This window comes from Zonotrichia albicollis, chromosome 5 (assembly GCF_047830755.1).
Source record: "Zonotrichia albicollis isolate bZonAlb1 chromosome 5, bZonAlb1.hap1, whole genome shotgun sequence".
NCBI classification, from domain to species: Eukaryota; Metazoa; Chordata; class Aves; order Passeriformes; family Passerellidae; genus Zonotrichia; species Zonotrichia albicollis.
Window position 1 is genome coordinate 6,995,923 of NC_133823.1, and position 23,751 is coordinate 7,019,673.

General features: G+C 49.0%; 1 protein-coding gene across 8 annotated transcripts in view; it reads left to right on the forward strand.

Moving 5' to 3' along the window:
• DYSF (dysferlin) overlaps positions 1-4,273 on the forward strand; it is a 74,735-nt gene extending 70,462 nt beyond the window's left edge. For 6 of the 8 annotated variants that reach the window (XM_074540708.1, XM_074540712.1, XM_074540710.1 and 3 more), the window contains one exon: positions 1,030-4,272. In XM_074540708.1, the coding sequence (XP_074396809.1) occupies positions 1,030-1,068 (39 nt within the window). In that variant the 3' untranslated portion in view covers positions 1,069-4,272. Of the gene's footprint in view, positions 1-1,029 lie in introns of all 8 variants that reach the window. The other 2 variants (XM_074540707.1, XM_074540709.1) reach the window with 1 other exon arrangement.
• The last annotated feature ends 19,478 nt before the right edge of the window (positions 4,274-23,751 follow it).

Below are 23,751 nucleotides of genomic sequence, written 5' to 3' on the forward strand. Positions count from 1 at the left end.
TAGGATGGTGGATCCATGAGATTTGTGGGAATCCCAGAGGATGGGAAGGAGCAGTGGGATGCAGAGGAGAGGAGGATGTTCCAGCAAATCAAAGGAAACTGGGAATGCTTCCCACCAGTTGGACACTGGGATGGTGCTGGAGGGAGGGGCCAAATTTCTTCCAAGGGTTTGAAGAGGTGGGAATTTCTCTTAAAAATTTTGGGAAGAGCAACCAAAATCCAGGAATGACTCCTGGTGCTTGTTAAATTCTTTCAATGATTCCCTTTTTTTTCCCAATCATTCCCTTATTTTTTCCAGTGATTCACTAATTTTTCCAGTGATTCCCTTATTTTTCCAGTGATTCTCTCCTTTTTCCAATAATTTCCTTATTTTTCCAAGGATTCTATAATTTTTCCAATCACTCCCTTATTTTTCCAAGGATTCCCTAATTTTTCCAATCACTCCCTTATTTTTCCAAGGATTCCCTCATTTTTTTCCCAAGAATTCCCTCATATTTCCAATGATTCCCTTATTTTAACATTGATTCCCTCATTTTCCAAGGATTCCCTCTTTTTTCCAATGATTCCCTTATTTTTCCAAGGATTCCCTGTTTTTTCCAATTATTTCCTTGTTTTTCCAGTGACTCCCTCATTTTTCTAATAATTCCCTTAGTTTTCCTATGATCCCCTTATTTTTCCAAGGATTCCCTTATTTTTCCAATGATTCCCTTATTTTTCCAGGGATTCCCTCATTTTTTCCAATGATTCCCTTATTTTTCCAGTGATTCCCTCTTTTTTCCAATTATTTCCTTATTTTTCCAAGGATTCCCTATTTTTTCCAATTATTTCCTTGTTTTTCCAGTGACTCCCTCATTTTTCTAATAATTCCCTTATTTTTCCAAGGATTCCCTTATTATTCCAATGATTCCCTTATTTTTCCAATGATTCCCTTATTTTTCCAAGGATTCCCTCTTTTTTTCCAATGATTCCCTTATTTTTCCAGTGATTCCCTCATTTTTCCAATGATTCCCATGTTTTTCCATCCTTCCAGAACTACGCTGCTATGAAACTGGTGAAACCTTTCAACTGAAGCTGCTCCCGTGCCTGCCTAGGAATTTTGGGAAGGAATTTTGGAAGTGGAGAAGGAACAACCTCATCCAGGCTGCTGCCAGCTGCTGCCAAAGACTCCTCTTCCCTTTGGAATTCCACCTGGGAAGTGTCACCTAACCAAAACCTCCACCAAAATATTCCTGGTTTTCCAGACATCTGTGTTTTGTTTGAGTTTTCCTGCTGCTCTGGTTGGTAAATCCCAAATTCCAGTGAAAATCCGAGGAGGGAGCAGGGAAAGGACCTTTCCATCCAGAAGTTGGGAATGTGCAGGGTGTCCTCAGGGCAAGATTTGGGATTTGCCGGCCTGAGCAATTCCCACAGATTCCAAGCACTTTTCACTCCCTGATCCAGCCTCAGTTTCCCTTTTCCTTGTGTTTTCCCATTTATGTATTGTAAACCTGTGGAAAATGTGTTGGAAAACCGGAATCCCCTGGATGACACATCGCATTCCCAAAGCTGAAATAATGGGAGTGGGAAAGGTTGTGGTGCAAAACCTGGGATTTGGAGTTGGTGCTCCACAAAATCCCAGTTTCTCTTGGATTTTGAGGTCTTTGCACTCCTTCATGGAATTCTGGAGCTGGTTTTCCCTTGGAGCTGCTCCACAATCCCACAGGTCTCCCATTCCAACTGGGAGAGGAATCCCAGGAGCAGCTGGGCTTTGATTTCCTCCTCTCCTGCTGTCTCCCGGCCACTTTTTTTGGGAATTCTTGGTCTTTTTAGTGTCAGTATTTGCAGAATCCCAGAATCCCTGAGGTTGGAAAAGACCTTTGGGATCATCGAGTCCAAGCTGTGCCTGATCCCCACTGAGTGCCTCATCCGGGAATTCCTTGGAAACCTCCAGGGATGGGGATTCCAAAGCTCCCTGGGCACTTCCAATCCCTGACCACCCTTTCCATGAGGAAATTCCTGCTGGTGTCCAACCTGAGCCTCTCCTGGGACAACCTCAGGCCGTTCCCTCTTTTCCTGTTTTTCCCAGGGATCAGATCCCAACTCCCACCTGGCTCCAAATCTTCGGGGATCTGTGCAGAGCCAGAAGGTCCCTCCTGATCCTCCTTTTCTCCAGGCTGAGCCTCACTGATATTCCTTTAGAATCAGCCATTTTTCCCTTGTATTCCCAAAGATTCTTATGGAAAACATCCCAACCCATCCTCGCCACTGCCAGGCATTAATGGAGTGATAAACCTGTCCTGGGGCAGGATTTGTTTTCCAAACAAATCCGTGATCCACAACCTGCTCAGCTTCTCATGGATCCAATGGGAATGCTGGGGCATTCCCTCTTTTGCTGTTCCCTCCTCCTGTTCCTGGAGTGGGATGATCCCATGGGATGTGGCACTTGGGCATTTGTGACCTTGGCAGGGTTGGGCTTGAGCTCAGAGGTCTTTCCTACCCTGTATAGTTCCATAATTCCATGATTCCCAGGGTTTTCCAGTGCTGCGAGGATGTTAATCCTCAAATTCTCACCCTGCAAGAAATCTTGTCCCAGTTTCCCACCAGGAAAATCCCGTTAATATCCGGCTGCTCCGGCACCTTTGCTGGTTCGGGATCTTCCCACCCTCCCTTCAGCAGGATGAGATTTATCCTTGATTCCATGTTTTCCTTGGAGCTGTGGCTGCTCCGAATGAGCGGGGAACTGGGAAAAGTGATCCCAAGGAATCAGTTTCCCAGGAAAAACCTCTGATGGCACTCCTGCCCTGCTCTGGCCGGGATTTTAAAGCTGTGCTTAAAAATAGGGAAAAATATTTTAGTTCCTTTGTTGGATGGGGATGTAATCCGTGGGGGATCAAATCCCGGGATTCTCATTGGAACATCTCCCAGATTGCATAGGGCAGCTCCTTCTCTGTGCTTTCCGCACGGAAAATGCACGACTTTGGGATTTATAGGGATTTATAGGGATTTATAACCCCATCCCTGCTGCTGAGCTTTGGCTGATCCGTGGCCCCTTCCCAAAAGTTGGAGCGGAGGAATTGGCTCCGGATTTGCACATCCCAGGGTGGAGGTTTCATTTTCCGTTGTTAAATGCTTCGTTTTCCTTCTTTTTTTCCCTAAAAGCCTCCCAAACCCCATTCCCACCCCTATCCCTGTTTATAGCCACCATCAAACCACCAGGATTCACTCCAATTTTCCAGAGGTTTTATTATCCCAAAGGATCTGAGGAGCCGAGGACAAAAGTTGCTTCTGTTTGGCCCTTGCTGGGATTGGGAGTTTGGGTTTTATGGGAATGTTGGTCCCTGCTCCTATCCCACCAGGATCCAGCTGTGCCAGAGTGAGTCTGGAATTCCCTGAGGGCTCTGCTGGAATCCACAGTGGGAATTCAGGTCCAATATCTCTTGGATTTGTGGGGACTCTGGGATTTCACATCCTGGTCTAATTCCCTGTGATCCCAACCCCAAGAGCCCCAAATGGATGCATGATCCATGTTGGAATGCCAAATGTAGGATGCTCATCCCCCATCCCATTGGGAATGCTGCTGTCTATCCCAGAAAGACAAGGAATCAAAATCCATCCATGGGTTTCCTTTGGAACTTCCAAGGCCAGCTTGGATAAGGGGTTGTGGAATGCCTGGAATGGGATGGGCTTGAAAGTTTGGGATTCACCCTAGAGACACTTCCAATGGGAAATCCTATTTTATTCCCAGCATTCCCTTGGCAAACCTGGGTCAGCAGTGATGGGAGAGAGGGATCCAGGGCATCCCATTCCATAAAAACGGGGATTTCCAGAAGGAAATCCGTGCTCCCAGTCCAACTTTCATGCCAAGAGGATCCTGTGGGATTCCGGTGGGTAAATTCAGGAGGGAACATCTGGAAAAACCAACTCCATCCCATTTTTTTTCCCCTGAACAGCCACATCCGGCTCCAGGCCTGGTTGTGCCTCCTCCAAATCCAGGTGGGAGCTGTGGAAAGAATTCCCTGTGGCTTCCGGTTATCCAGGGAATTGGCTGGAATTTGTTCTGGATCACCCATGCCTGCCTTATCTGCAATAATGCCCAAAGCACTGTGATTCCCAAAGAAATGCTCTGAAACATTCCTGTTCCCAGTGTTTTGATTGTGGGGATGGAACTGTGCCTTCTCTTGGGAGTGGGAATGGGAAAATCGGGATTGTGGAGAAGGGAAAAAATCCAGGGAATCCTCAAAGTTCCTGGAGGGGCTCCAGGAGAGCTGGAGAGGGACTGGGGACAAGGCCTGCAGGGACAGGAGCCAGGGAATGGCTCCCACTGGGAAAGGGGAGATTGGGCTGGGATCTTGGCAAGGAATTGCTGGCTGGGAGGGTGGGCAGGGGCTGGGCTGGAATTCCCAGATTTGCTGTGGCTGCGTCTGGATCCCTGGCAGTGCCCAAGGCCAGGCTGGACATTGGGGTTGGATCCACCTGGGATAGTGGGAGGTGTCCCTGCCCATGGATGGGGTGGGAATGGGATGATCCTAGAATCCTATCCATCATAACCTGTTCCATGATTCCAAGATTCCCTGGAAGTTAATTGCCAAAAGTTCCACTGCTTGAGCGTTTCCCTGATCCCAGATTTCCTCGACCTGATGCCGGGAGTAATTCCAGCCTGCAGTTCCAAAGTGTGGGGACACCTTTGGGACCATCCAGACACAACACCCCTGTTGTGTTCCCGTTCCCTCCGGGAGCTGAAGGAGCTGGAAAACTTCCATCCCACCGAGGGGCTGAATTCCCTAGATCTCCAGCATCCATCCCAAAAAATCCCGGGAATGAGCGAGATGGATTTTGCTCCCCACTAAGGACAATTTTCCAGGCAGTGCCCAGTTTTATCTGCTCCAAAGGGAGCATTTTCCACCTGCAAATTTTCACCCAAAATCCTGGCGGATTTTGCTGGAGTGGTTGGAAAAGAGGGAGGCAGCACAGGGAGAGCGGGATGAGAAGTGGGATCTGAGTCAAGGCGCTTCCATAAATATTTTTTGGGAGCTGTTGGCAGCTGGATTTGTTGGATTACGGGGCCTGCCATGGGTTCTGCTCATTCCCTGGAATGCTGGTCCAACAGGAACACTGATCCAATAGGATGCTCCCTAAAAAACACTGTGTGGCCTCCTGGCTCCCAAACCTGTGAGTTTTCCTATGGGAAGCTGGAGATTTCCCTGGATTCGCGTGACACGGCTCATTTCAGCCTTTCCATGAGGCCTGACCCCTTCGGGCTTTCCCAGGATGGTGATTCCCAGTGCTGGAATTTCCCCCCTTGTAAACGCACTCGTGGAAAAGGTGGTGATGAATTTAAAGGTGGATCGATAACCTGAAATTCCTGAAATCGGCTTTTTCCATGGATAACCCTGTGTTGTGTGACAGCTGCAGTCGGGATTCATCCCAGAAAAGCCCAAACCCTCGGATTGAGGGATGATTTGTGGGGATCTGCAGGAGACTCCCAAGAAATGAGCCGTGAAACTGCTCTGGGTTTGGCTCCATCCAGAATCCGCTTCCAGAGGAAAATGAGTTGAATTTGTCCCGTCTGCTTTTTCCATTCCCATCCCAGCCTTCCCAAAGAGCCAATCCCTGAAATGTGCCGGGTATTTTTATCCCTTATAAAAAAAGAGAGGAAAAGGCTCGGGATGCATCCAAGGTTTTATTCCAGCTGCTGAGGTTGGATTGGGCCTGGATTTCCTCTCAAGGTTGGAACCTTTTCCATGATCCTTCATCTTCCCAAGCCTTCCCAGAATCATGGAATGGTTCAGGGAAAGGACCTTAAAGCTCCTCCCATTCCATGGGATCCATGATCCTTCATCTTCAAGCGACCTCAGGCCGTGGAATTCTGACTTTTGGGAAAGGTTCAGTGGATATTTGGGATATTGGGTTGAATCATGGAAATCATGGAATGGTTTGGGGTGGGATGGACCTTAGAGCCCATCCAGAACCTTCCCTTGGACACATCCGGAGATGGGGGATCCAAACCTCCCTGGAAAACAGGGCTTTGAAGGCTGGATTTGGATATCTTTCCCAACTTTTTGGATTCCCTGAGTGCCTCTCTTTGGCATTTGGGATGATTCCAGGGAGACTCCCTGGCCCTTGGCTGCTCCATCCCTGTCAGCATTCCATGTCCCATGGGCTGAACACCAGGAATTTCCATGCTTGGCAACCTTTTCCATGAAGGAATTCTTCCCAATATCCAAACCAAATGTTTCCCTGTGCATTTTCCCTTTGCTTTCCCTTCTTTTTTGGTCTTTTCCCACTTTTCCCTCCATCCTCTTCACCTTTTCCACTTGTGAATTTTATCCAGGCCCCATCCATGTCCAGCATCCCAGGAAGGGATGGGAATTACAGTCTCACAAATTCGGGAAGTGGCGGCTCTCCCAAATCCAGCCCATTTTCCCCTCTTTTTCCTTCTTCCCAGAACTCATGGGAATGAAATTCATCCATTTTCCAACCTCAGTGCTGGGATATCCTGGAGGTTTTCCCATGGAGCCAGGGCACTTTACTGGATGGAATTCCTGGGGCCGGTGGAGGAGGGAGGAACCTCTTCATCCCTGGTTTTTTCACCCTTTGGAGCAGATTCCAAAGGTTCTGCTTCTGTCCCAAGCCAAAAAGGACAAATAGGATTTGGAGGATGTGGAAAAGTGGGAAAAAGAAACCCCAGGATACACCAGAGGTTTAAAATTCCTCTTTGCCAATGAAAACAGTGGGAAGAATCATCCACTGGCAAATCCATGGCTGGAAAACAAAGCCTGGATTCATTGTTTCCCTCCATGGAAAACAGGGAACAATCAGGATGAGTCATTTCCAAAGGGTTGGAAATGGCCTTGGAGCTTCCCAGCAACTCCAGAGAGGGACAGGGAGGTCGTTGGAGAGGTTTGGAGTTCTCCGTGCTGGAATGCCGGGAAGAGCTCATCCCTCTTTTCACCCCCGGGACTGGGAGAAATCAGAGCCAGGCACCTCCAAACCATTCCTGGCTTTTTTTAGGAATTATGCAATCCAAGGGGAAACAAACAGAACAGTAACACAAATGCAGGTTGGATTTTATTGCTGTTTTCCCGTTGTCCAAATAATCAGGGATTGGGAATTCCATTATTTCCTTTGCAAGGAAAAAAACCCTAAAAATACTCTATTCCTGTAGGATAATGGAAATTAATTTCCTTCAATTCCAGATCCATTTTTTTAAGGAATACCAGAAATCCCAAATTTTGTGGGCAATGGAGATAATTTGGCATCATCTCCCTCATGGTCTGAGCTCCAGAAATCCCAGTGATGTTGAAGACTTTAATAAATAAACAAATAATTAATTAATTAATTATTAATGAATTAATTTTAATAAGTTAACTTGTTATTAATTAATTTTTAAATTCTTAACTCATTCCTAAAAAAAAAATAACTTGGAGAGGATCATTCCCTCTTTCTTACCTCTCCCACTTCCATCCCAACTAGGAATTAGCACAAAACAGGGATTTAATTTTGGGAAATTCCCACCCTTCCCATGGAACTGGATGGGAGGGAATTAGACAAGGAAAAAAGCTGGAACAAAGACAGGGAAGAGAGGTGGGATATCTGGGAGAAGGGAGAGTTCACATGGGATGGGATTGGAATCCAAATCTTGTTTAACTCATCTGGAACCAGAAAACAGCCAGGAATAAATCTTGGCTAAGCAGGAAAACCAAAATTTGGGATAAAACAGAGAGGAAAAGGCTGTGGATGCCTCCCAGGTTTTATTCCAGCAGGAGCAGCAGCTGACGTGGGATTGGGCCTTGACCTCCCCTTGAGGTTGGAATTTTTCCGTGATCCTTCATCTTCCCAAGCCACGGGATCATGGAATCATGGAATGGTTCAGGGAAAGGACCTTAAAGCTCATCCCATTCCATGGGCAGGGACACCTCACACTATCCCAGGATGCTCCAAGCCCATTCCAATCTGGCCTTGGACACTCCCAAGTCCATGGAGAACCAAATCCCAAATTCCGACAGTTCAGAGCTCCGCTGGTGAGGACAATTTTCCATCCTCTCCTCACCACTGGGAAAATTCCCCTTGGACAACTTCTGGGCTCCATGGAAAAATTCCAAACCTTCGCGTCCAAGTCCTCCTAGTGCCAAGGAGAAGCCGAGGTTGGAGAGGGTCTGGAGCAGGAATTCCACTCCTGGTGTGCCAGTGGGTGGATGAGACATTCCAGGCTGGCTAATTCCAAGAGTTCTGCTTCCCATTAAAGTGCCGGTGAGCAGCTGGAGCTCTGGAGTCCATTAAATGCCACTTTTTGGGAATGGGCTTAGATTCCAGCTGTTTATTTTTATATCCAGGGAGCTGAGCAATGGATGCTGAGAAAGGGATAAAAATGGATAATGGGATGTGAGATGGAAAAAAACATTGGAGTATCAAACATGGATTCCCTGCTCCGACATTCCAGGCATGGAAAACTCTTTTAGAAATACCGGCATCTTCAGCACCTGGAGGTAATGGAGAATCCAGAATTCTGGGATTGGAATAGCCAGAATCTGTACAGGGAGGCGTGGTTCTGAATTTCCCTGGAATGGATTGCCTGGGAATAGGGATGGGGATCCTTTTTCCAAAGGTGATACTGGGGAGACATCAAAATGGGGAGAAATGGGATAGAATGAGGAGAAATGCTTCCAAATTAATCTTTTAGGAATGAATTCCTGGCTGTGAGGTGAGTGAGGGACTGGGAAGGAATTCCCAGAGAAGTTATGGAAGTTTCATCCCTGGCAGTGTCCAAGGCCAGGTTGGACATTGGGGCTTTGATCCACCTGGATAGAGGGAGGTGTCCTTGCCCATGGATGGAGTGGGAATGAGATGGGATTTTAAGTCCCTTCCAGCCCAAACCATTCCACGATTCTGGAGCTGTTCTGCTCTGGAGCCAGGCTGGGAGAGCTGGGAATGTTCACCTGGAGAAGGGAAAATTCCAGGGAATCCTCAGAGTCCCTGAAGGGGCTCCAGGAGAGCTGGAGAGGGACTGGGGACAAGGGATGGAGGGACAGGAGCCAGGGAATGGCTCCCACTGGGAAAGGGGAGATTGGGCTGGGATCTTGGCAAGGAATTGCTGGCTGGGCTGGAATTCCCAGATTTGCTGTGGCTTCCCCTGGATCCCTGGGAATCCCTAAGGCCAGGCTGGATGGGATTTGGAGCTGCCTCATTCACCATGCAGCTCCCAACACATTCCCAAACCAATTCCTTGGATCAGGTGGTTCTCCAGTGGACCAAATCCAGCATTTCTTTGCTCCAAGGATCCCACCAGCAGCCAGGAACTGGGACCGCTCTGCTTTTCCACACCCCACAGTGCCGGAGCAAACGCCGGCAGCCGCTTTTCCAATAACGGTTTATGGGAAATCCACGGATTAACATCAAAGGATTTCTCCCAGCCAGGTGGGAAGGTTGATCTCATAACCTTTTATTGCTCCTGCTCCAGGGAATTGTTCTCCCACGACCAGGCCTTGGACATCGGGAATGTGTTAAATCCAGGCCCCCCTGGAGCACCTTCTTCTCCCTGCCTCACCATTCCATTTATACAGGGAATGGTTTCCCACTGGGAAAGGGGAGATTGGGCTGGGATCTTGGCAAGGAATTCCTGGCTGGGAGGGTGGGCAGGGGCTGGAATGGAATTCCCAGATTTTCTGTGGCTGCCCCTGGATCCCTGGCAGTGCCCAAGGCCAGGTTGGACACTGGGGCTTGGATCCACCTGGGACAGTGGGAGGTGTCCCTGTCCATGGATAGCGTCAGTTCTCTGGGATTTAAGGTCCCTTCCCATGAAAACTATTTCAAAATTCCAAGTCAGAGCTCTCCCAGGTGCAGAATTCCACACCTGGAAGGGGCTTCAGGTGCTCCCAGAGGGAACAGGGGGATGTGATCCAAGGTGGCTTCCCAGGAATCATTCAGCACCATCCACAGGGAACTTTGGGAAAACCAAATAATCCTAAAATCCCAGACTGGCTTGGGTGGTGAAGGACCTTAAATCCCATCCCATTCCATGGAACACCTTCCACTATCCCAGATTGCTCCAAGCCTTTTCCAGCCTGGCCTCCTGAACTCCTGGAAGCCGGGATCCATCAGCTGACAGTGACATCACAACCCCGAGCCGTCAGGACATTCCCGACTCCCAAAAATATCACTTCTCCAGAGGCCGGGAAGCAGCAGCAACCCATCCATCCTGTCAACACGGCTATTCCCAGTTTTTTTTCTGGCTCTGGGAACACAGGGAGGGTGGGAAGTGTGAGGGAAGGGGGGGGTGGTGGCACATCTGGATGCTCTCGGAGGTGGTGGCAGCTGTTCCCTCATCCCGGTCGCTCCAGGTCTGGAATCAATTTCCAAGGGGTTTTTCCTGCCTAAATTGGAGCCCAAAGTCTGCTTGGCTCCTTCTCTCCCGGTTTTCCAGCTGGGATTTTATTCCTTAGCCTCGGGAGGCTTAAAAATAGAAGTGGTGGAAAAGGACACTGAGCTGCTCTTCCAGAGGGAGGGAAAGGAGGGAATTCTGTGCTCCTCGAAGCAGGGAAGGGGAGAAATTCCATCAGGAGATAACCCTGAGCCAGGTTATTCCCAAAGGGATTTAAAATCCTCCTCTCCCATTCCTAGTTTCTGCTGGAAGCCACTTAAAGTGAGGTTGAATTCTGAAAGTGGGACGAAATCCAGGATTTTTCCTTGGAAAAATGGCATTGCAGGGCCTGCTGATGGAGCCCTGTGCTCTGGGGAAAAATCCGGGATGGGATTTGTTTAACAATGTCAGAAGTCTGTCCAGATAAATCCCCTGGAATTCCAGGGGGCTTCCGTGGTGTAAAAGCTGGGAAAGGGGCACCCAAAAGCAGATTTTGGGGAAGGTGGGATATGATCCAGAGTGGGAAAGGGTCTTTGTGTCTGGATTCAGGTGGAATGTGCAGCTTTATGGGAAAAAAGCTGATTTTATGCTATTGTAACCAGTGAGGGACAGGAAAATTGGGAATGGCTTCCCACTGCTGGAAAACAGGGTTGGGTGGGATATTGGGAAGGATTTTGGAGAAGTTTGTCCCAAAAAAGCACCAAAATCCAGGTGGTTTCACAGGTTTTCCATATCCACAGGTCAGATTCCCCCTGGGAATTCATTCCATGGGTCCTTCTCCAGCCCCAGGAAAGGGATTAACCTAAATAGGGTCGGCAAGAGTCACTGGGAATTCATCAGATCTGGAGCATCCGGATTTTGGGAGCAGGAGCGGCTCCCTGGTGATGTTTGTGCCTCTGGAGAGCTTCTTTCATCCCAGGAGAAAAAAAAGTGGGATCAAGGAATGGGTTGGGATGGGAAGGACTTGAAAGCTCAGGCAGTTTCATCCAGGAATACCTCCCACTGTTCCAGGAGGATCCGGCCTGGCCTTGGGCACTGCCAGGGATCCAGGGGCAGCCACAGCAAATCTGGGAATTCCAGCCCAGCCAGCAATTCCTTGCCAAGATCCCAGCCCAATCTCCCCTTTCCCAGTGGGAGCCATTCCCTGGCTCCTGTCCCTCCATCCCTTGTCCCCAGTCCCTCTCCAGCTCTCCTGGAGCCCTTTAGGGACTCTGAGGATTCCCTGGATTTTTCCCTTCTCCAGGGGAACATTCCCAGCTCTCCCAGCCTGGCTCCCAGCAGAGCTGCTCCCTCTGATCATCCTGCTCCTAAAAAAAAAAACCTGGAGCAGTCTCTGGACACCCACTCTAAATCCTGATCTTTGTTCCTACAATGTCCATGAGGAGCCTTGGGAAAAGCTGGGCTCAGGAAAAGGTTTTTTGGAAGCACTGATGGAGCTTGGGGTGGATTTGGAACCTTCACATTCCTGCATGAATAAAAAAAATCCCAAACAAAGACCCCCTCTAAAAATCCCAAATCCCAACAAAAAAATAGGTGAAATGCTGGAAATCAAAGAATTTCCCACCTTTTCCAGCTTTCCCTCCAGGACACAGGGATCCACATCCCATTTTTAGGCCTGAGAAGGGAATTCCCAACAGCACCCAATCCTATTTCCTGCACTTCCAAGTGTGGAAATTCCACTGGAACAATTGAGATTTCATCCCAAAATCACTGGGAAGGACAGACAGGAGTCTTGCAATCCTTAGGAAAACTCAGAATCTGTGGGACAAAATCCATGTGGAACAAAAAATTATTTTTAGCAGTGGTCAGGCTCCATCTGTTCCTGCCAGATTTGGGATTTAAGAATGCAGGACCTTTTTCTATCCCTGCTCCTCTCTGGAATTCCAGGGGTTTTTTTTGCCTAAAACCTCAGCTTTCCCAACAACCTTTTCCTGATTTTTTTCCCCCCAATCCAGCTCCACTTCTTCCTCAGGAAGAGTTTTCCCGTCTCGGCTCTGCTTTATGGGATTTCCATGCCCTGACGCGACCCCCATTAATTCCCAAATAAAAAATCCGGCTGAAGACAAGAACTCCTCTGGTTTTTCCACCTTTTTTTTCCCCCCCTCCAATCCTTCTGTTTCTGGGCTCATAATTTTTTACGAGCTCGGTGATTCCGAACTATTTCATTTCCCAGCTCCCTTCATTATTTCCATGTTGGGAATTTTATTGGTGGGGAAGGTAAACAAATAACATTTGTTTTCCCTAAAATCCACATTCCTCCCTTGTTTTCCCTGTTATTCCCAGTCTGGCTTCTGTTTGTCTCATATCCCGTGGCCACATGGAAGGGATGGAGACGTCAGGATATTTTGGATCCCTGTTTTTGTGGGTAAGATTTGGGTTTGGAATGTGGGGAGGGGGGAAGGGGTTTTGGGGAAAAAATGGTTTTGGGGGATCCATGGTGGATCATTCCCAGAGAAGTTGTGGATGCCACATCCCTGGAAGTGTCCAAGGCCAGGCTGGATGGGGTTTGGAGTGAACTGGGATAGTGGGAGGTGTTCTTGCCCATGGATTGGGTGGAATGGGATGGGATTTAAAGCCCAAAGCATTCCATGATTTTATGGAAAGGAAAAAAAAGGAGAAAAGGAAAATTCTCCCTCAGCGGGTGAACTCCCAAAAGGAAGCAGCACATCCAGGGAATCCCAGAATTCCCACATTGAACTGGAGCTGTGTGCACACCCTGGAGCACGACCTGTCCATCCCATCCCATCCCATCCCATCCCATCCCATCCCATCCCATCCCATCCCATCCCATCCCATCCCATCCCATCCCCCCATGGGGCAGCATTCTCAGCATCATCCTATCCCAAAAATCCAGATCCATCCCTGGGAAGCGGGGAGGGAAAACTTTGGAGCGAGAAACACTCGGAGCGGATTTCAACGAGCCGCCCTCGTTCCGTTGGCTAGAAATAAATCCATGGAGAACAAAAAAGCTCTCAGGGATTCACAGGTGCTTGGAGCCTGTTGAAATTTTCCGGGACTTGCTTTTTTTTCCCATGAAAATGGGATGCAAATCCATGCAGGGCATGGAAGAGCCCTTGAAAAACACCCACGGAGCGCAGACATCCTGCCCCGAGCTCCGATGAAAAGTCCTTGATTGGAGGTTTCTTCCCATTTTCCCTCTTGATCCATAGGAAAAGCGGCTCCTCTGACGTGTTTGTCAATGCCTCGGGAAGAGGGAATGAGCGCAATTAGCTTGGGAATTGTTGCGGAATAAAGGTCAGCTCGTTAGCGCACGGAATTAATTCCCGAGTGGTTTTTCCAGGAGGCTCTCCAGGCCCTTGGGAGGCTCAGCCAGGTGAGGCAGGGGAAGGAGGGAATTGTGGCTGCTCCGCTGCCTCCGGCACAAAATGGATCCGGAATTTTCCTCTTGGAGCAGCTGCACAAGGCAAAACTAGGGGCAGCTGTGGGGGTGCAAACATATCCCCGTTGTCACAGAATCCCGGGAAGGTTTGGGATGGGATGGATTTAAAGCTCAGCCCGTTGCATCCCGGGACAACTTCCACTATCCCAACCTGGCCTTGTACACTGCCAGGGATCCAGGGGCAGCCCCAGCAAATCTGGGAATTCCAGCCCAGCCAGGAATTCCTTGCCAAGATCCCAGCCCAATCTCCCCTTTCCTAGAGGAAGCCATTCCCTGGCTCCTGTCCCTCCGTCCCTTGTCCAGTTGTTTCCAGTTGGCTCCACACGGGATCTGATCCCAGTCCCTCCTGTCCTCATGGTTAATGGTTCCTGCCCCTGGAAAACTGAAAGGAGCTTTATTCCCTCCTGGATTCCTAGTGGAGCACATTCCTTTTTTATTCCCACCTTTCCTACCCATTCCGGCTGGACTGGGGCAGGATCTAAACCCAGCCTAGAGTCAGGCCTAACCCCCCACTGTCCTGCATGGACATTCCATGAGCTGCTGCCTCACACCTGCGAAATTCCTCCTGGGAATGGCCCAGCCCGGTGTCAAAGTCAGCTCCGAAGATGTGGAATTCAAATTCCCACAACACCCTGGGATTTTCCGGTCACAAAGAGGAAGTTTAACCTTTCCCTCACCTGAGGAGTGGGACTGGGAGCCGGGATCAAAGCTGTCATTCCTCGCTTTTTCCTCCATGGATTTCCTTTCTGGCTTTACGGAAGCCCTGGAATCGCTGTTTTCTGACAGACTGCAGGGACAGGCAAGCAGAATTCCCTCCAAATTCCAGGAAATGTTTTTCTGGGATGGAGCTAGGAGTAAGTAAACAAATCCCTAACCTCGGAGTTACCTGGAAATGTTGTCCTGAACTCCACCAGCTCTGGAGCGGCTCCTCTGGGATTTGCCAGCAGCAGGTTGGTGTGGATGTTGGAAATTTGAGATTTTTCCTGTCAGGAGCAGGGATAGTCCCTGGAAAGCATGGATGCAGCATTTTGGGGAGCTCAGCCCTGCCTTGGAGGTGAGGTTTCCATGGGATTGTGGTGTCCATGTTTTTCTTGGATTTTAACTGGAGGAACAACCACCCAAGGTTGGATAAGGCTTTGAAAAACTTGAGATAGTGGGAGGTGTCCCTGAACATGGATAGGGTGGGAATGGGACGGGATTTAAGGTCCCTTCCCAACCAAAACCATTCTGGGATTCTGGAGCCCCTCTGCACTGGAGCCAGGCTGGCAGAGCTGGGAATGTTCCCCTGGAGAAGGGAAAATTCCAGGAAATCCTCAGAGTCCCTGCAGGGGCTCCAGGAGAGCTGGAGAGGGACTGGGGACAAGGCCTGCAGGGACAGGAGCCAGGGAATGGCTCCCACTGGGAAAGGGGAGATTGGGCTGGGATCTTGGCAAGGAATTGCTGGCTGGGCTGGAATTCCCAGATTTGCTGTGGCTGCCCCTGGATCCCTGGCGGTGCCCAAGGCCAGGTTGGATCCATCTGGGACAGTGGGATGTGTCCCTGCACATCCCATTGGAATTAGAAAATCTTTAAGGTCCCTTCCCACCCAAACCATCCCGTGATTCCATGCATCCCAAGCTCTGCCTTCACTTTTCCATCCATCCAATGCCCTGGGTCATTCCCTCCTATTCCCAGAAAGGATCTGTGGGGGTGCTGGACAAAACATTCTCTCCTAAAATAGCCGGGAAAGGGGCTTGGGAGGCCGCAGGGATCAGAGGTGCTCCAACAGAGGAGCTGCAGGGATGGATGCATCCCAGATGTGGAAGCGAACGGCTCCATCCCAGGAAAATTACTTTTTCCCCTCCCAAAACCAACCTGGCAAAGGAGGATTTGAGAAATCCCGCTGGATTTTGTTGTTTGTTTGTTTCAGCTTTTATTATTGTTATTATTTTTAAATTATTATTTGTGAATTGGGTTTCTCCTGATTACAAAAGCAAATGGAAAAACATGGAATTTTGGACGGGTCCTGGGAACGGAGCACTCGGAGAGGTCTTGGAAAAATCTTGATTCCCATTTAACCTGGGCAGGGAGAAATGTGCTGGATGAGAACAAATTCCATTATTATGGCTACGGATGGGACTGGGATTTAAAGAGACAGAAATGGGATAATTGCCATGAATGTTGTTCTGAGGCAGAACTGCAGGAGGGAAAAACCTTTCATGGAATCATGGAATTCCGGAGTGGTTTGTGTCGGAAGGAACTTAAATCCCATCCCGTCCATAGGCAGGGACACCTCCCGCTGTCTCAGGTGAATCCAGTGTCCAACCTGGCCTTGGGCACTGCCAGGGATCCAGGGGCAGCCACAGCAAATCTGGGAATTCCAGCCCAGCCAGCAATTCCTTGCCAAGATCCCAGCCCAATCTCCCCTTTCCCAGTGGGAGCCATTCCCTGGCTCCTGTCCCTGCAGGCCTTGTCCCCAGTCCCTCTCCAGCTCTCCTGGAGCCCCTCCAGGCCCTGGAAAAGTCTCCAGGTTTTCCCTGGAATCTTTGGAGAACCCTTTTATTTGGTGACCTTTTGCTGGACACTTCTCTTGTCCCTGCATCCCAAAAAAACCTTGGATACCTCCTCATGCATAGGACAGGAATTTCCTCGATCCACAGGTTGCCCTTGGAGATGATCTCGTGGCCATGGAAGCAGATCTGGAACTGCTCCATCCCAAAAAATCCTCTCCAGAGCTTTTCCCTAATTTTCCTGAAGGAAAAACTCCAGCTCCTGTTGGAAAAGAACTGGGATGAAAAAACCTGGGATCACAGGTTTGGTAGTAGGATATTTCTCAAGTCAGGCTCCCATCCTGCTGGACACGGATGAGATTCCCTGGATGGATTCCAGTCATGGAATTCTGTAACACTCTGAGGTGGGGATCACTGCCCTGCTTTCCCAGGGAATATTTCCCTGGCATTTCGGGATTTGGGATTTTTGGATTCAGGATTTCAGCCTCTCTTGGGGTGCCCAAGGATGTTTGGGATATTCTAACGAGGAATCGAATTTTCCTGACTCTGGAAAAGAATCGGGATGAGCTTTGCCCTTCCCTCTGGAGCAGCAAAGGTGATTTTCCTGGAAAAGATCGAGGGGGGGATAGGAGGAAAACCGGGAAAAGCGAGAATTCCTGGTGGCACCAGAGGGAGCTCTTCCATTGCAGATGAGGCTGGAATCAGTCAAATCCTTAATCTCCCATTCCAAGCTTTTCCAGGATCAGATCCCACCTGAAACAGCCAGAGCCCCTTCCCAGTCCCAAAAAGTCTTTATCTCGATATTCCTGAAAAATGCCTTCACCCCTCCAAGGATCCCATCCCCATATTCCCTCTAAAACTTCCACTCCAAGTACATTCCCAGTTTCTTTTTCATTTTCTTTTTTCTCTCTTTTTTTTTTTTTTTTTTTTTTTTTTTTTTTTTTTTTTTTTTTTTTTCTGGGCTGGAAACAGCCTCAAAGACTGATGGGAGAGAATGATCCTGGAAAATCCTGGAAAATTTCCTCCCGATGGGACAACTGAAGCCAAGAGGATTCCAAAGAGAAATTCCCATTCCCTACTGAGTTTGGGAAGTGGGATCATGATCCAATATCAGGGAATAGCCAGGGACAGGTCCCCATGGAATGCTGAGAGCTCGGATCCCTCAGAGCTTTTCCAGGGATTCCCTTTCCATTGTGGAGACGTCCCATGATTTCCACTTGGCTCCTTCCAAGGAATTTAAGGGAAGAAAGATCTAAAAATAAAAGAAAGGAGAGGAGATTCCTCTTTTCTTTTGGGATTCTAAAAAAGTGGGATCTGGTCAATTTTCCATGTGGCTCAAACATTGGGGACCATTCCATGGATTTTTTGGAAGTGTTTTCCAAAGAATTTCCTTGGGAAGGGATGATGGAGGATCCCTCAGCTTTTCCTGTTCCCTCCGGAATCCCTGCTCCACAGAAAAGATTTTCTGAGCATTTCCAAAGGTTTTTCCAGGTGTGGATCCATCTGAGGATTATTTTTCTGGGGATTTATCCAATTCTCTTCATCCCAAGATCATCCCGAGTTCCTCTCTCCAGGTCTTGGGCTTTTGGGAACAGGAATGACCCAATTCCTCATTTCCATGCCCTTTTCCTGATCCCTGTCCCAGAGTCCTTTCCCAGCCATTCCGAGTATCCCACATTTCTCTTCCCAACCCACAAATTGGATTTGGGCCTTTTCCAACCTCAATAATTCCATTATTTTATTCCTCACCTGCTTTATCCCTCCTCAGATCCAGCTGCTCTCCTTGAATCTGCTCTTCCTTAGCAGGGAATGTTCAGAACAACAAGCCCTTCCCGAATTTGGGAATTCCAGCAGATTTGGAGCATCCTGGAAATTGGGAACCCTGGCCAAGAATGTGGAGAAGTGACCTGGAGTAGCAGGAAAAGCAGCCTGGATTCCACAGGCTCATTCCAAAGGGAAGCTCCCAAAAAATCGCCTGTGGATGGGATCAGGTGGGAACAGATCCAGGTGGGATGTGGGACAGGGAATCCATAGGGAACTGCTCCGTGGTTGGATTGGGATCATTCCCAGCTTCCTTGCTGTTACGACTCCTGGCTGGGAATTCTCCAGGGAATGTGGGAAGGTGCTGTGCGAGGTTTGGAATAACGGGAAGTGGGGTCACATCGTCCCTGAAGAATTAAGGATGAGGGAGGGATTGGTCTCCAGATTCCACAGGGAGCAGAACCAGGATGTTCCCATTCCCATTCCCACACAGCAAATTCCAGGGGCTCCAGGAGAGCTGGAGAGGGACTGGGGACAAGGCCTGCAGGGACAGGAGCCAGGGAATGGCTCCCACTGGGAAAGGGGAGATTGGGCTGGGATCTTGGCAAGGAATTCCCGGCTGGGCTGGGATTCCCAGATTTGCTGTGGCTGCCCCTGGATCCCTGGCAGTGCCCAAGACCAGGTTGGACATTGGGGTTTGGATCCACCTGGGACAGTGGGAGATGTCCCTGTCCATGAATGGGGTGGAATGGGATAGGATTTAAGGTCACTTCCAACCCAAAACATTCCAGGATTTTGGTCCCAGGCTGGCAGAGCTGGGAATGTTCCCCTGGAGAAGGGAAGGCTCCGGGCAGAGCTCAGAGCCCCTGGCAGGGCCTGGAGGGGCTCCAGGAGAGCTGGAGAGGGACTGGGGACCAGGAAGATCCAAAGATCCTACACGGACCATTCCCACAGAAATCCAGGAGCAGCATTCCCTGCTCCAAAGGCTCCTGAAAACCCTGAACTGCTGCTCCTGCTGGGAATTTCTACTTGGTTGGCATCTCAAGCTGAATTTATGAGAAAACTCCAGCCCTGGAAGTATCCAGCTCCTACAGGACTGGGAGCACGCTCCAAGGAGGTGTTGGGAAAAGTGGGATCTTGGGATTTGGGATCGTTTCTGAGCAAGGCTGGAAGTTTGGATACAATGGGAAGCTCCAGGAGGCGTGTGCAGTTCCCTCAGGATATTCCAGCATCCACCTCCTGCAGGTAACCCCAATCCCAGAAATCGGAGCTGCCCCTCCGGAGAATCTCCAGATCCTGAGGAGTCTTCCCTCCAGCCAAACATTCCAAGGAATCTCAGTCCCTCATCCTCTACACCCTAAAATTCAATTTTTCCCCAAAAAACTTGGGGGAAAAGCACAGATCTTGGGAATTGTGCTCCAAAGTCAGACAGGGACTTTTGAACAACTCTTCCTGACCAAGTCAGAGAAGTCCAAGCAGGAAGATGCAAAATCCAAGGTTTTTCCTTGAAGCAAATACTGTGGAATCTCGATGGGATTTTCCAAGGAAAAACCGGGAACACAAATGCTGGAGCAGCAGCAGCAGAGCCCCAGGGACTCCATCTATCCTCCTCCTCTATCTCCACACATTTCCCGGTTTTCCAAGGGCTCTGATTCCCTGCCAGCCTCCGGAAATTCTACCTGGAGCATGGAGATCGAGTCCAGGCCTCATTAGGATTTGATATTCCCGCTGATTGCTTTTCCAGGATCCCGGATCCAGGTCTGAGGGAGCCGAGAGTTCAAAGATCCAACAAATTCTCTGGCAGATTTATCAGCTCCCAAAATGCCTTTATTTTCCCCCATCCCCCTCATTCCTATCACGATCCAAATTAAAGGACATCAAAAAAATCCAACATCACATCCCTGATTTTGTCACATTCCAAATTTTTCTTGGGATGCTGCTCTAGGTCCTGTCTGTGCAGCAGGAAAAGGAGCAGGCTGGAAAAACCCAGGAAAAAGTTGGGAGATGGAAGAGCAGGGAAAGAAGAAAAGGGAAAGGGAAAGGGAAAGGGAAAGGGAAAGGGAAAGGGAAAGGGAAAGGGAAAGGGAAAGGGAAAGGGAAAGGGAAAGGGAAAGGGAAAGGGAAAGGGAAAGGGGAAGGGGAAGGGGAAGGGGAAGGGGAAGGGGAAGGGGAAGGGGAAGGGGAAGGGGAAGGGGAAGGGGAAGGGGAAGGGGAAGGGAAAGGAAAGGAAAGGAAAGGAAAGGAAAGGAAAGGAAAGGAAAGGAAAGGAAAGGAAAGGAAAGGAAAGGAAAGGAAAGGAAAGGAAAGGAAAGGAAAGGAAAGGAAAGGAAAGGAAAGGAAAGGAAAGGAAAGGAAAGGAAAGGAAAGGAAAGGAAAGGAAAGGAAAGGAAAGGAAAGGAAAGGAAAGGAAAGGAAAGGAAAGGAAAGGAAAGGAAAGGGAAAAAGAAAGGGATAAAAAAGGAATTTACACCCCCTCATCCCACTGTTTTTCCCGGAATTTTCCTCCAGATTTACACCTTGGAGTTAGAGTTGCCAGAGGCCTCCAGGCAGCTCGGATTCCAGGGAATCATTAATTCCAACAAAAGATTTTCCCACTGTTTCAGCTTCCAGTCCCATTTTGGCAGGCAGCTGGATGGGGAAATTTGGGAATTCTGCCATAAATCCACCCCCAAAATCTGTGGATGCGAGGCTTGGGATGTTCCCAAAATTCAACCATCCTGGAGATAAAGGAGAGGAGCAAGGAATTTTATTTGTTCCCAAATTTTAGGGATGAAATGGAATCCAGGACAGACAAAAAACCTTCTCAGCTTCTCCCTCTGCCCAGGGATGCCTTGGGAATGTGCAGGAATTCCCTTTCCTCACCTCGAAAACCGAGTTGTAAACCCATCCTTTTGCCTATGGAAGTTTCCAAGAGAAAATTCCTGGAGAAATCCTGATTTCCCTGAACCAACAGGACCTGGAACATCCCCCAGGCTCTCCAAGGCCTCAATTCCATGCGGAAAAAAAAAAAATTTGGAAAAGCAAAATCTCTGTTAAAATTCAGGCGGAAGTGTCTCCCACAACTTCCAAAAATCCCTCGGGTTAGATCCCACTCTTGGGATACTCCAGGAACAACATCTCCTTCCCCAAGTTTTCCCTATTCCTGTCCTCATTTCTGGACTCCCAAACGAAGGAATTTCAACCTCCCAGAAGTCCCTTGGTCTCTTCCTGCTGTTTTTCCAGGGATACAGGATAGAGCAGGATAGCAATGGGCACTTCCCACCAGCATCCCAGCTCCCAAAACCTCCAATCTTCCCAGAAACTGGGATAAAAAATCCCTTAAAAACCCAATGTTTTCTGCATCAGCCACTTGAAAGAGCCCAGATCACCTCCAAGTATTTTTATGGAAGGAGTTTCCCTCTTATTCCCGACTGTAAATCCCTGATGTTTTCCAGCTGTTGGCTCCTCATCCAGCGGTGGAAGGTGTCGGAGCAGCTGCACCGGGCAGGTGGCGGCCACTGGGAAGCTCCACAGCTGCTGGGATGGGAAGAACTGGAAGCAATTCCCGATCCTAATGGAGATGGTTCCTCATTAAAGGGGTAGTTCCACGGGCCTGGAGAGGATTTGCTTCCAGAGGCAATTCCTGCCCAAATTTTTGGAAGCTGAAAGGGAGACAGGGGATTTTTGGGAGTTGGGAAGGGATGGAAGGCAGCACCGGAGGGAGGTTTTGGGGTGGATTTTTGACATGAATCCATGGATGAGGGAACACTGGGAAGTCTTTTCCAGGCTAGTGGAAGATTCTGGAAGATACGAGTCAGGGAATGAGGATGGGATTGGGAATGAGGAAGGGGAAAAGCTGGACCCAGCTGGAGATTTAGGAGTTTAGAGGAGGGGAAATGTTCCCTCAGGTTGGGAGAATCCAGGTGCTAAATTCCCTAAATCCCACTGTGGCACAGGATGATCCCAGCCCACAACAACGGCGGATTCCACTTCTCCGGCACTTCCCAACCCTGAGATTCAGGACCAAGTAGAATCCTGGAATGGTTTGGAAGGGACCTTACATCCCATCCAGTACCATCCAGGGTGAATCCAGGCCCCAGTGTCCAACCTGGCCTTGGGCACTGCCAGGGATCCAGGGGCAGCCACAGCAAATCTGGGAATTCCAGCCCAGCCAGGAATTCCTTGCCAAGATCCCAGCCCAATCTCCCCTTTCCCAGTGGCAGCCATTCCCTGGCTCCTGTCCCTGCAGGCCTTGTCCCCAGTCCCTCTCCAGCTCTCCTGGAGCCCCTCCAGGGACTCTGAGGATTCCCTGGAATTTTCCCTTCTCCAGTGGAACATTCCCAGCTCTCCCAGCCTGGCTCCAGAGCAGCTCTGGGGCCTTCTCTGGATTTTCTCCAGCAGCTCCAGGTCCTCCTGAAGTTTGGATCTGGGAGCTGGGGCAGCTCTGCAGGTGGGCTCTCACCTGAGGGGGCACAGGGACAGAATTCCCACTTTTCCTTGGGATCAGCCCAGGGCATGGAGGGGTCTGGGCTGGGCCATTCCAACTTCATCCACAACATCCCAAATCCCTCTCCCAGGGCTGCTTCCCAGCCCATGTCATGGTGGAAAGACCTCACTGAGCTGACGGTGGTGTTTTCCATCAGGATGACATTCCATGCAGGAAAAAATTGGCTTTCAGTCATCCTTGTAATTCCATAAAAAAATGTTGCATCCTTGTCGTTCTGTAATAACCAATATTGGGACCATCCCTAATTTATGGGATTTATTCCCATAGATTTTCCATGGTTTATGATCCCAAAATCTTTTAAATATTAACATTTATCCTCTGTTTCCCCCTGCTCTTCCCAAGGAGCCAGGAATACCAGGAGAGAGGGAAAAGCCCTTTTTTTGGGAATTCCTGCCTAAGGTATTGTTAAAGGAATTATAAATTACAATAATTGCATATTTAAGTGTTTCCAAGGTTTCCTGAAGCCACAGGTTTGGATGGAGACAGCCAGAAAATAATTCCAGGGATAGTTAAATCCATCCAGGAAAAAGAATTTCTGGTTTGGAATTCAGTGGGATTATTTCAGGTGGAGAAGAGAGATAGGAGTGAAAAGGAAAATCCAGAAGTGAAATTCTGTGGGAATTCCAAGATTAAAAACTGACTCTCTGGCAGTGGGAAGCTGTTCCCACTTTTCCCGTCACTCCAGAGCCTTATCCAGAGTCCCCCTCCCTCTTCCCAATCTCTGTCCCACGTTAATCCCACCCACCACCACATCCCTTCATTCCAGGAGTTGGGATCTTCCCACAAAAACATGGAAGCTGCAATTTCCACAAGGAAACAATGGGAATTCCCGCTTTTGGATTTGCTGTCCCACATCAGCTGCTTGGAATGACCTCAGAATTCCCAGCTCAGCTCATTCCCTCCATTCATTCAAGATTTAGGTAGGAATCCAGGTTTTTTTTTTTGGAAAAACCAGATTCCGTGTGGTTCTTGGCCTCCTGGGAAGGATTTGGCTCCTTTGGGAAAGGTTTGGCACCTTGGCAGCCTAAACCAGTGGGAATTCGTGGGAAATTTGTCTTCCTGAGTTTACTCCTGCTCAACTTGTGCCTGGAAAAACGTGGAGAAATTGGAGAGAGTTGGGAGAAGAAACAATAATGAAAGTGCTTTCTTTGGGAAGCAAGATTTCCATGGATCACGTACTGGATCCTGGATTTCTGACATTTTTGGTTGGATGGGAGATCTCAGATAAAGCTTGGATGTGATAATGGTTTAAAAACAGGAAATGTGGAGGGGAATGCCAT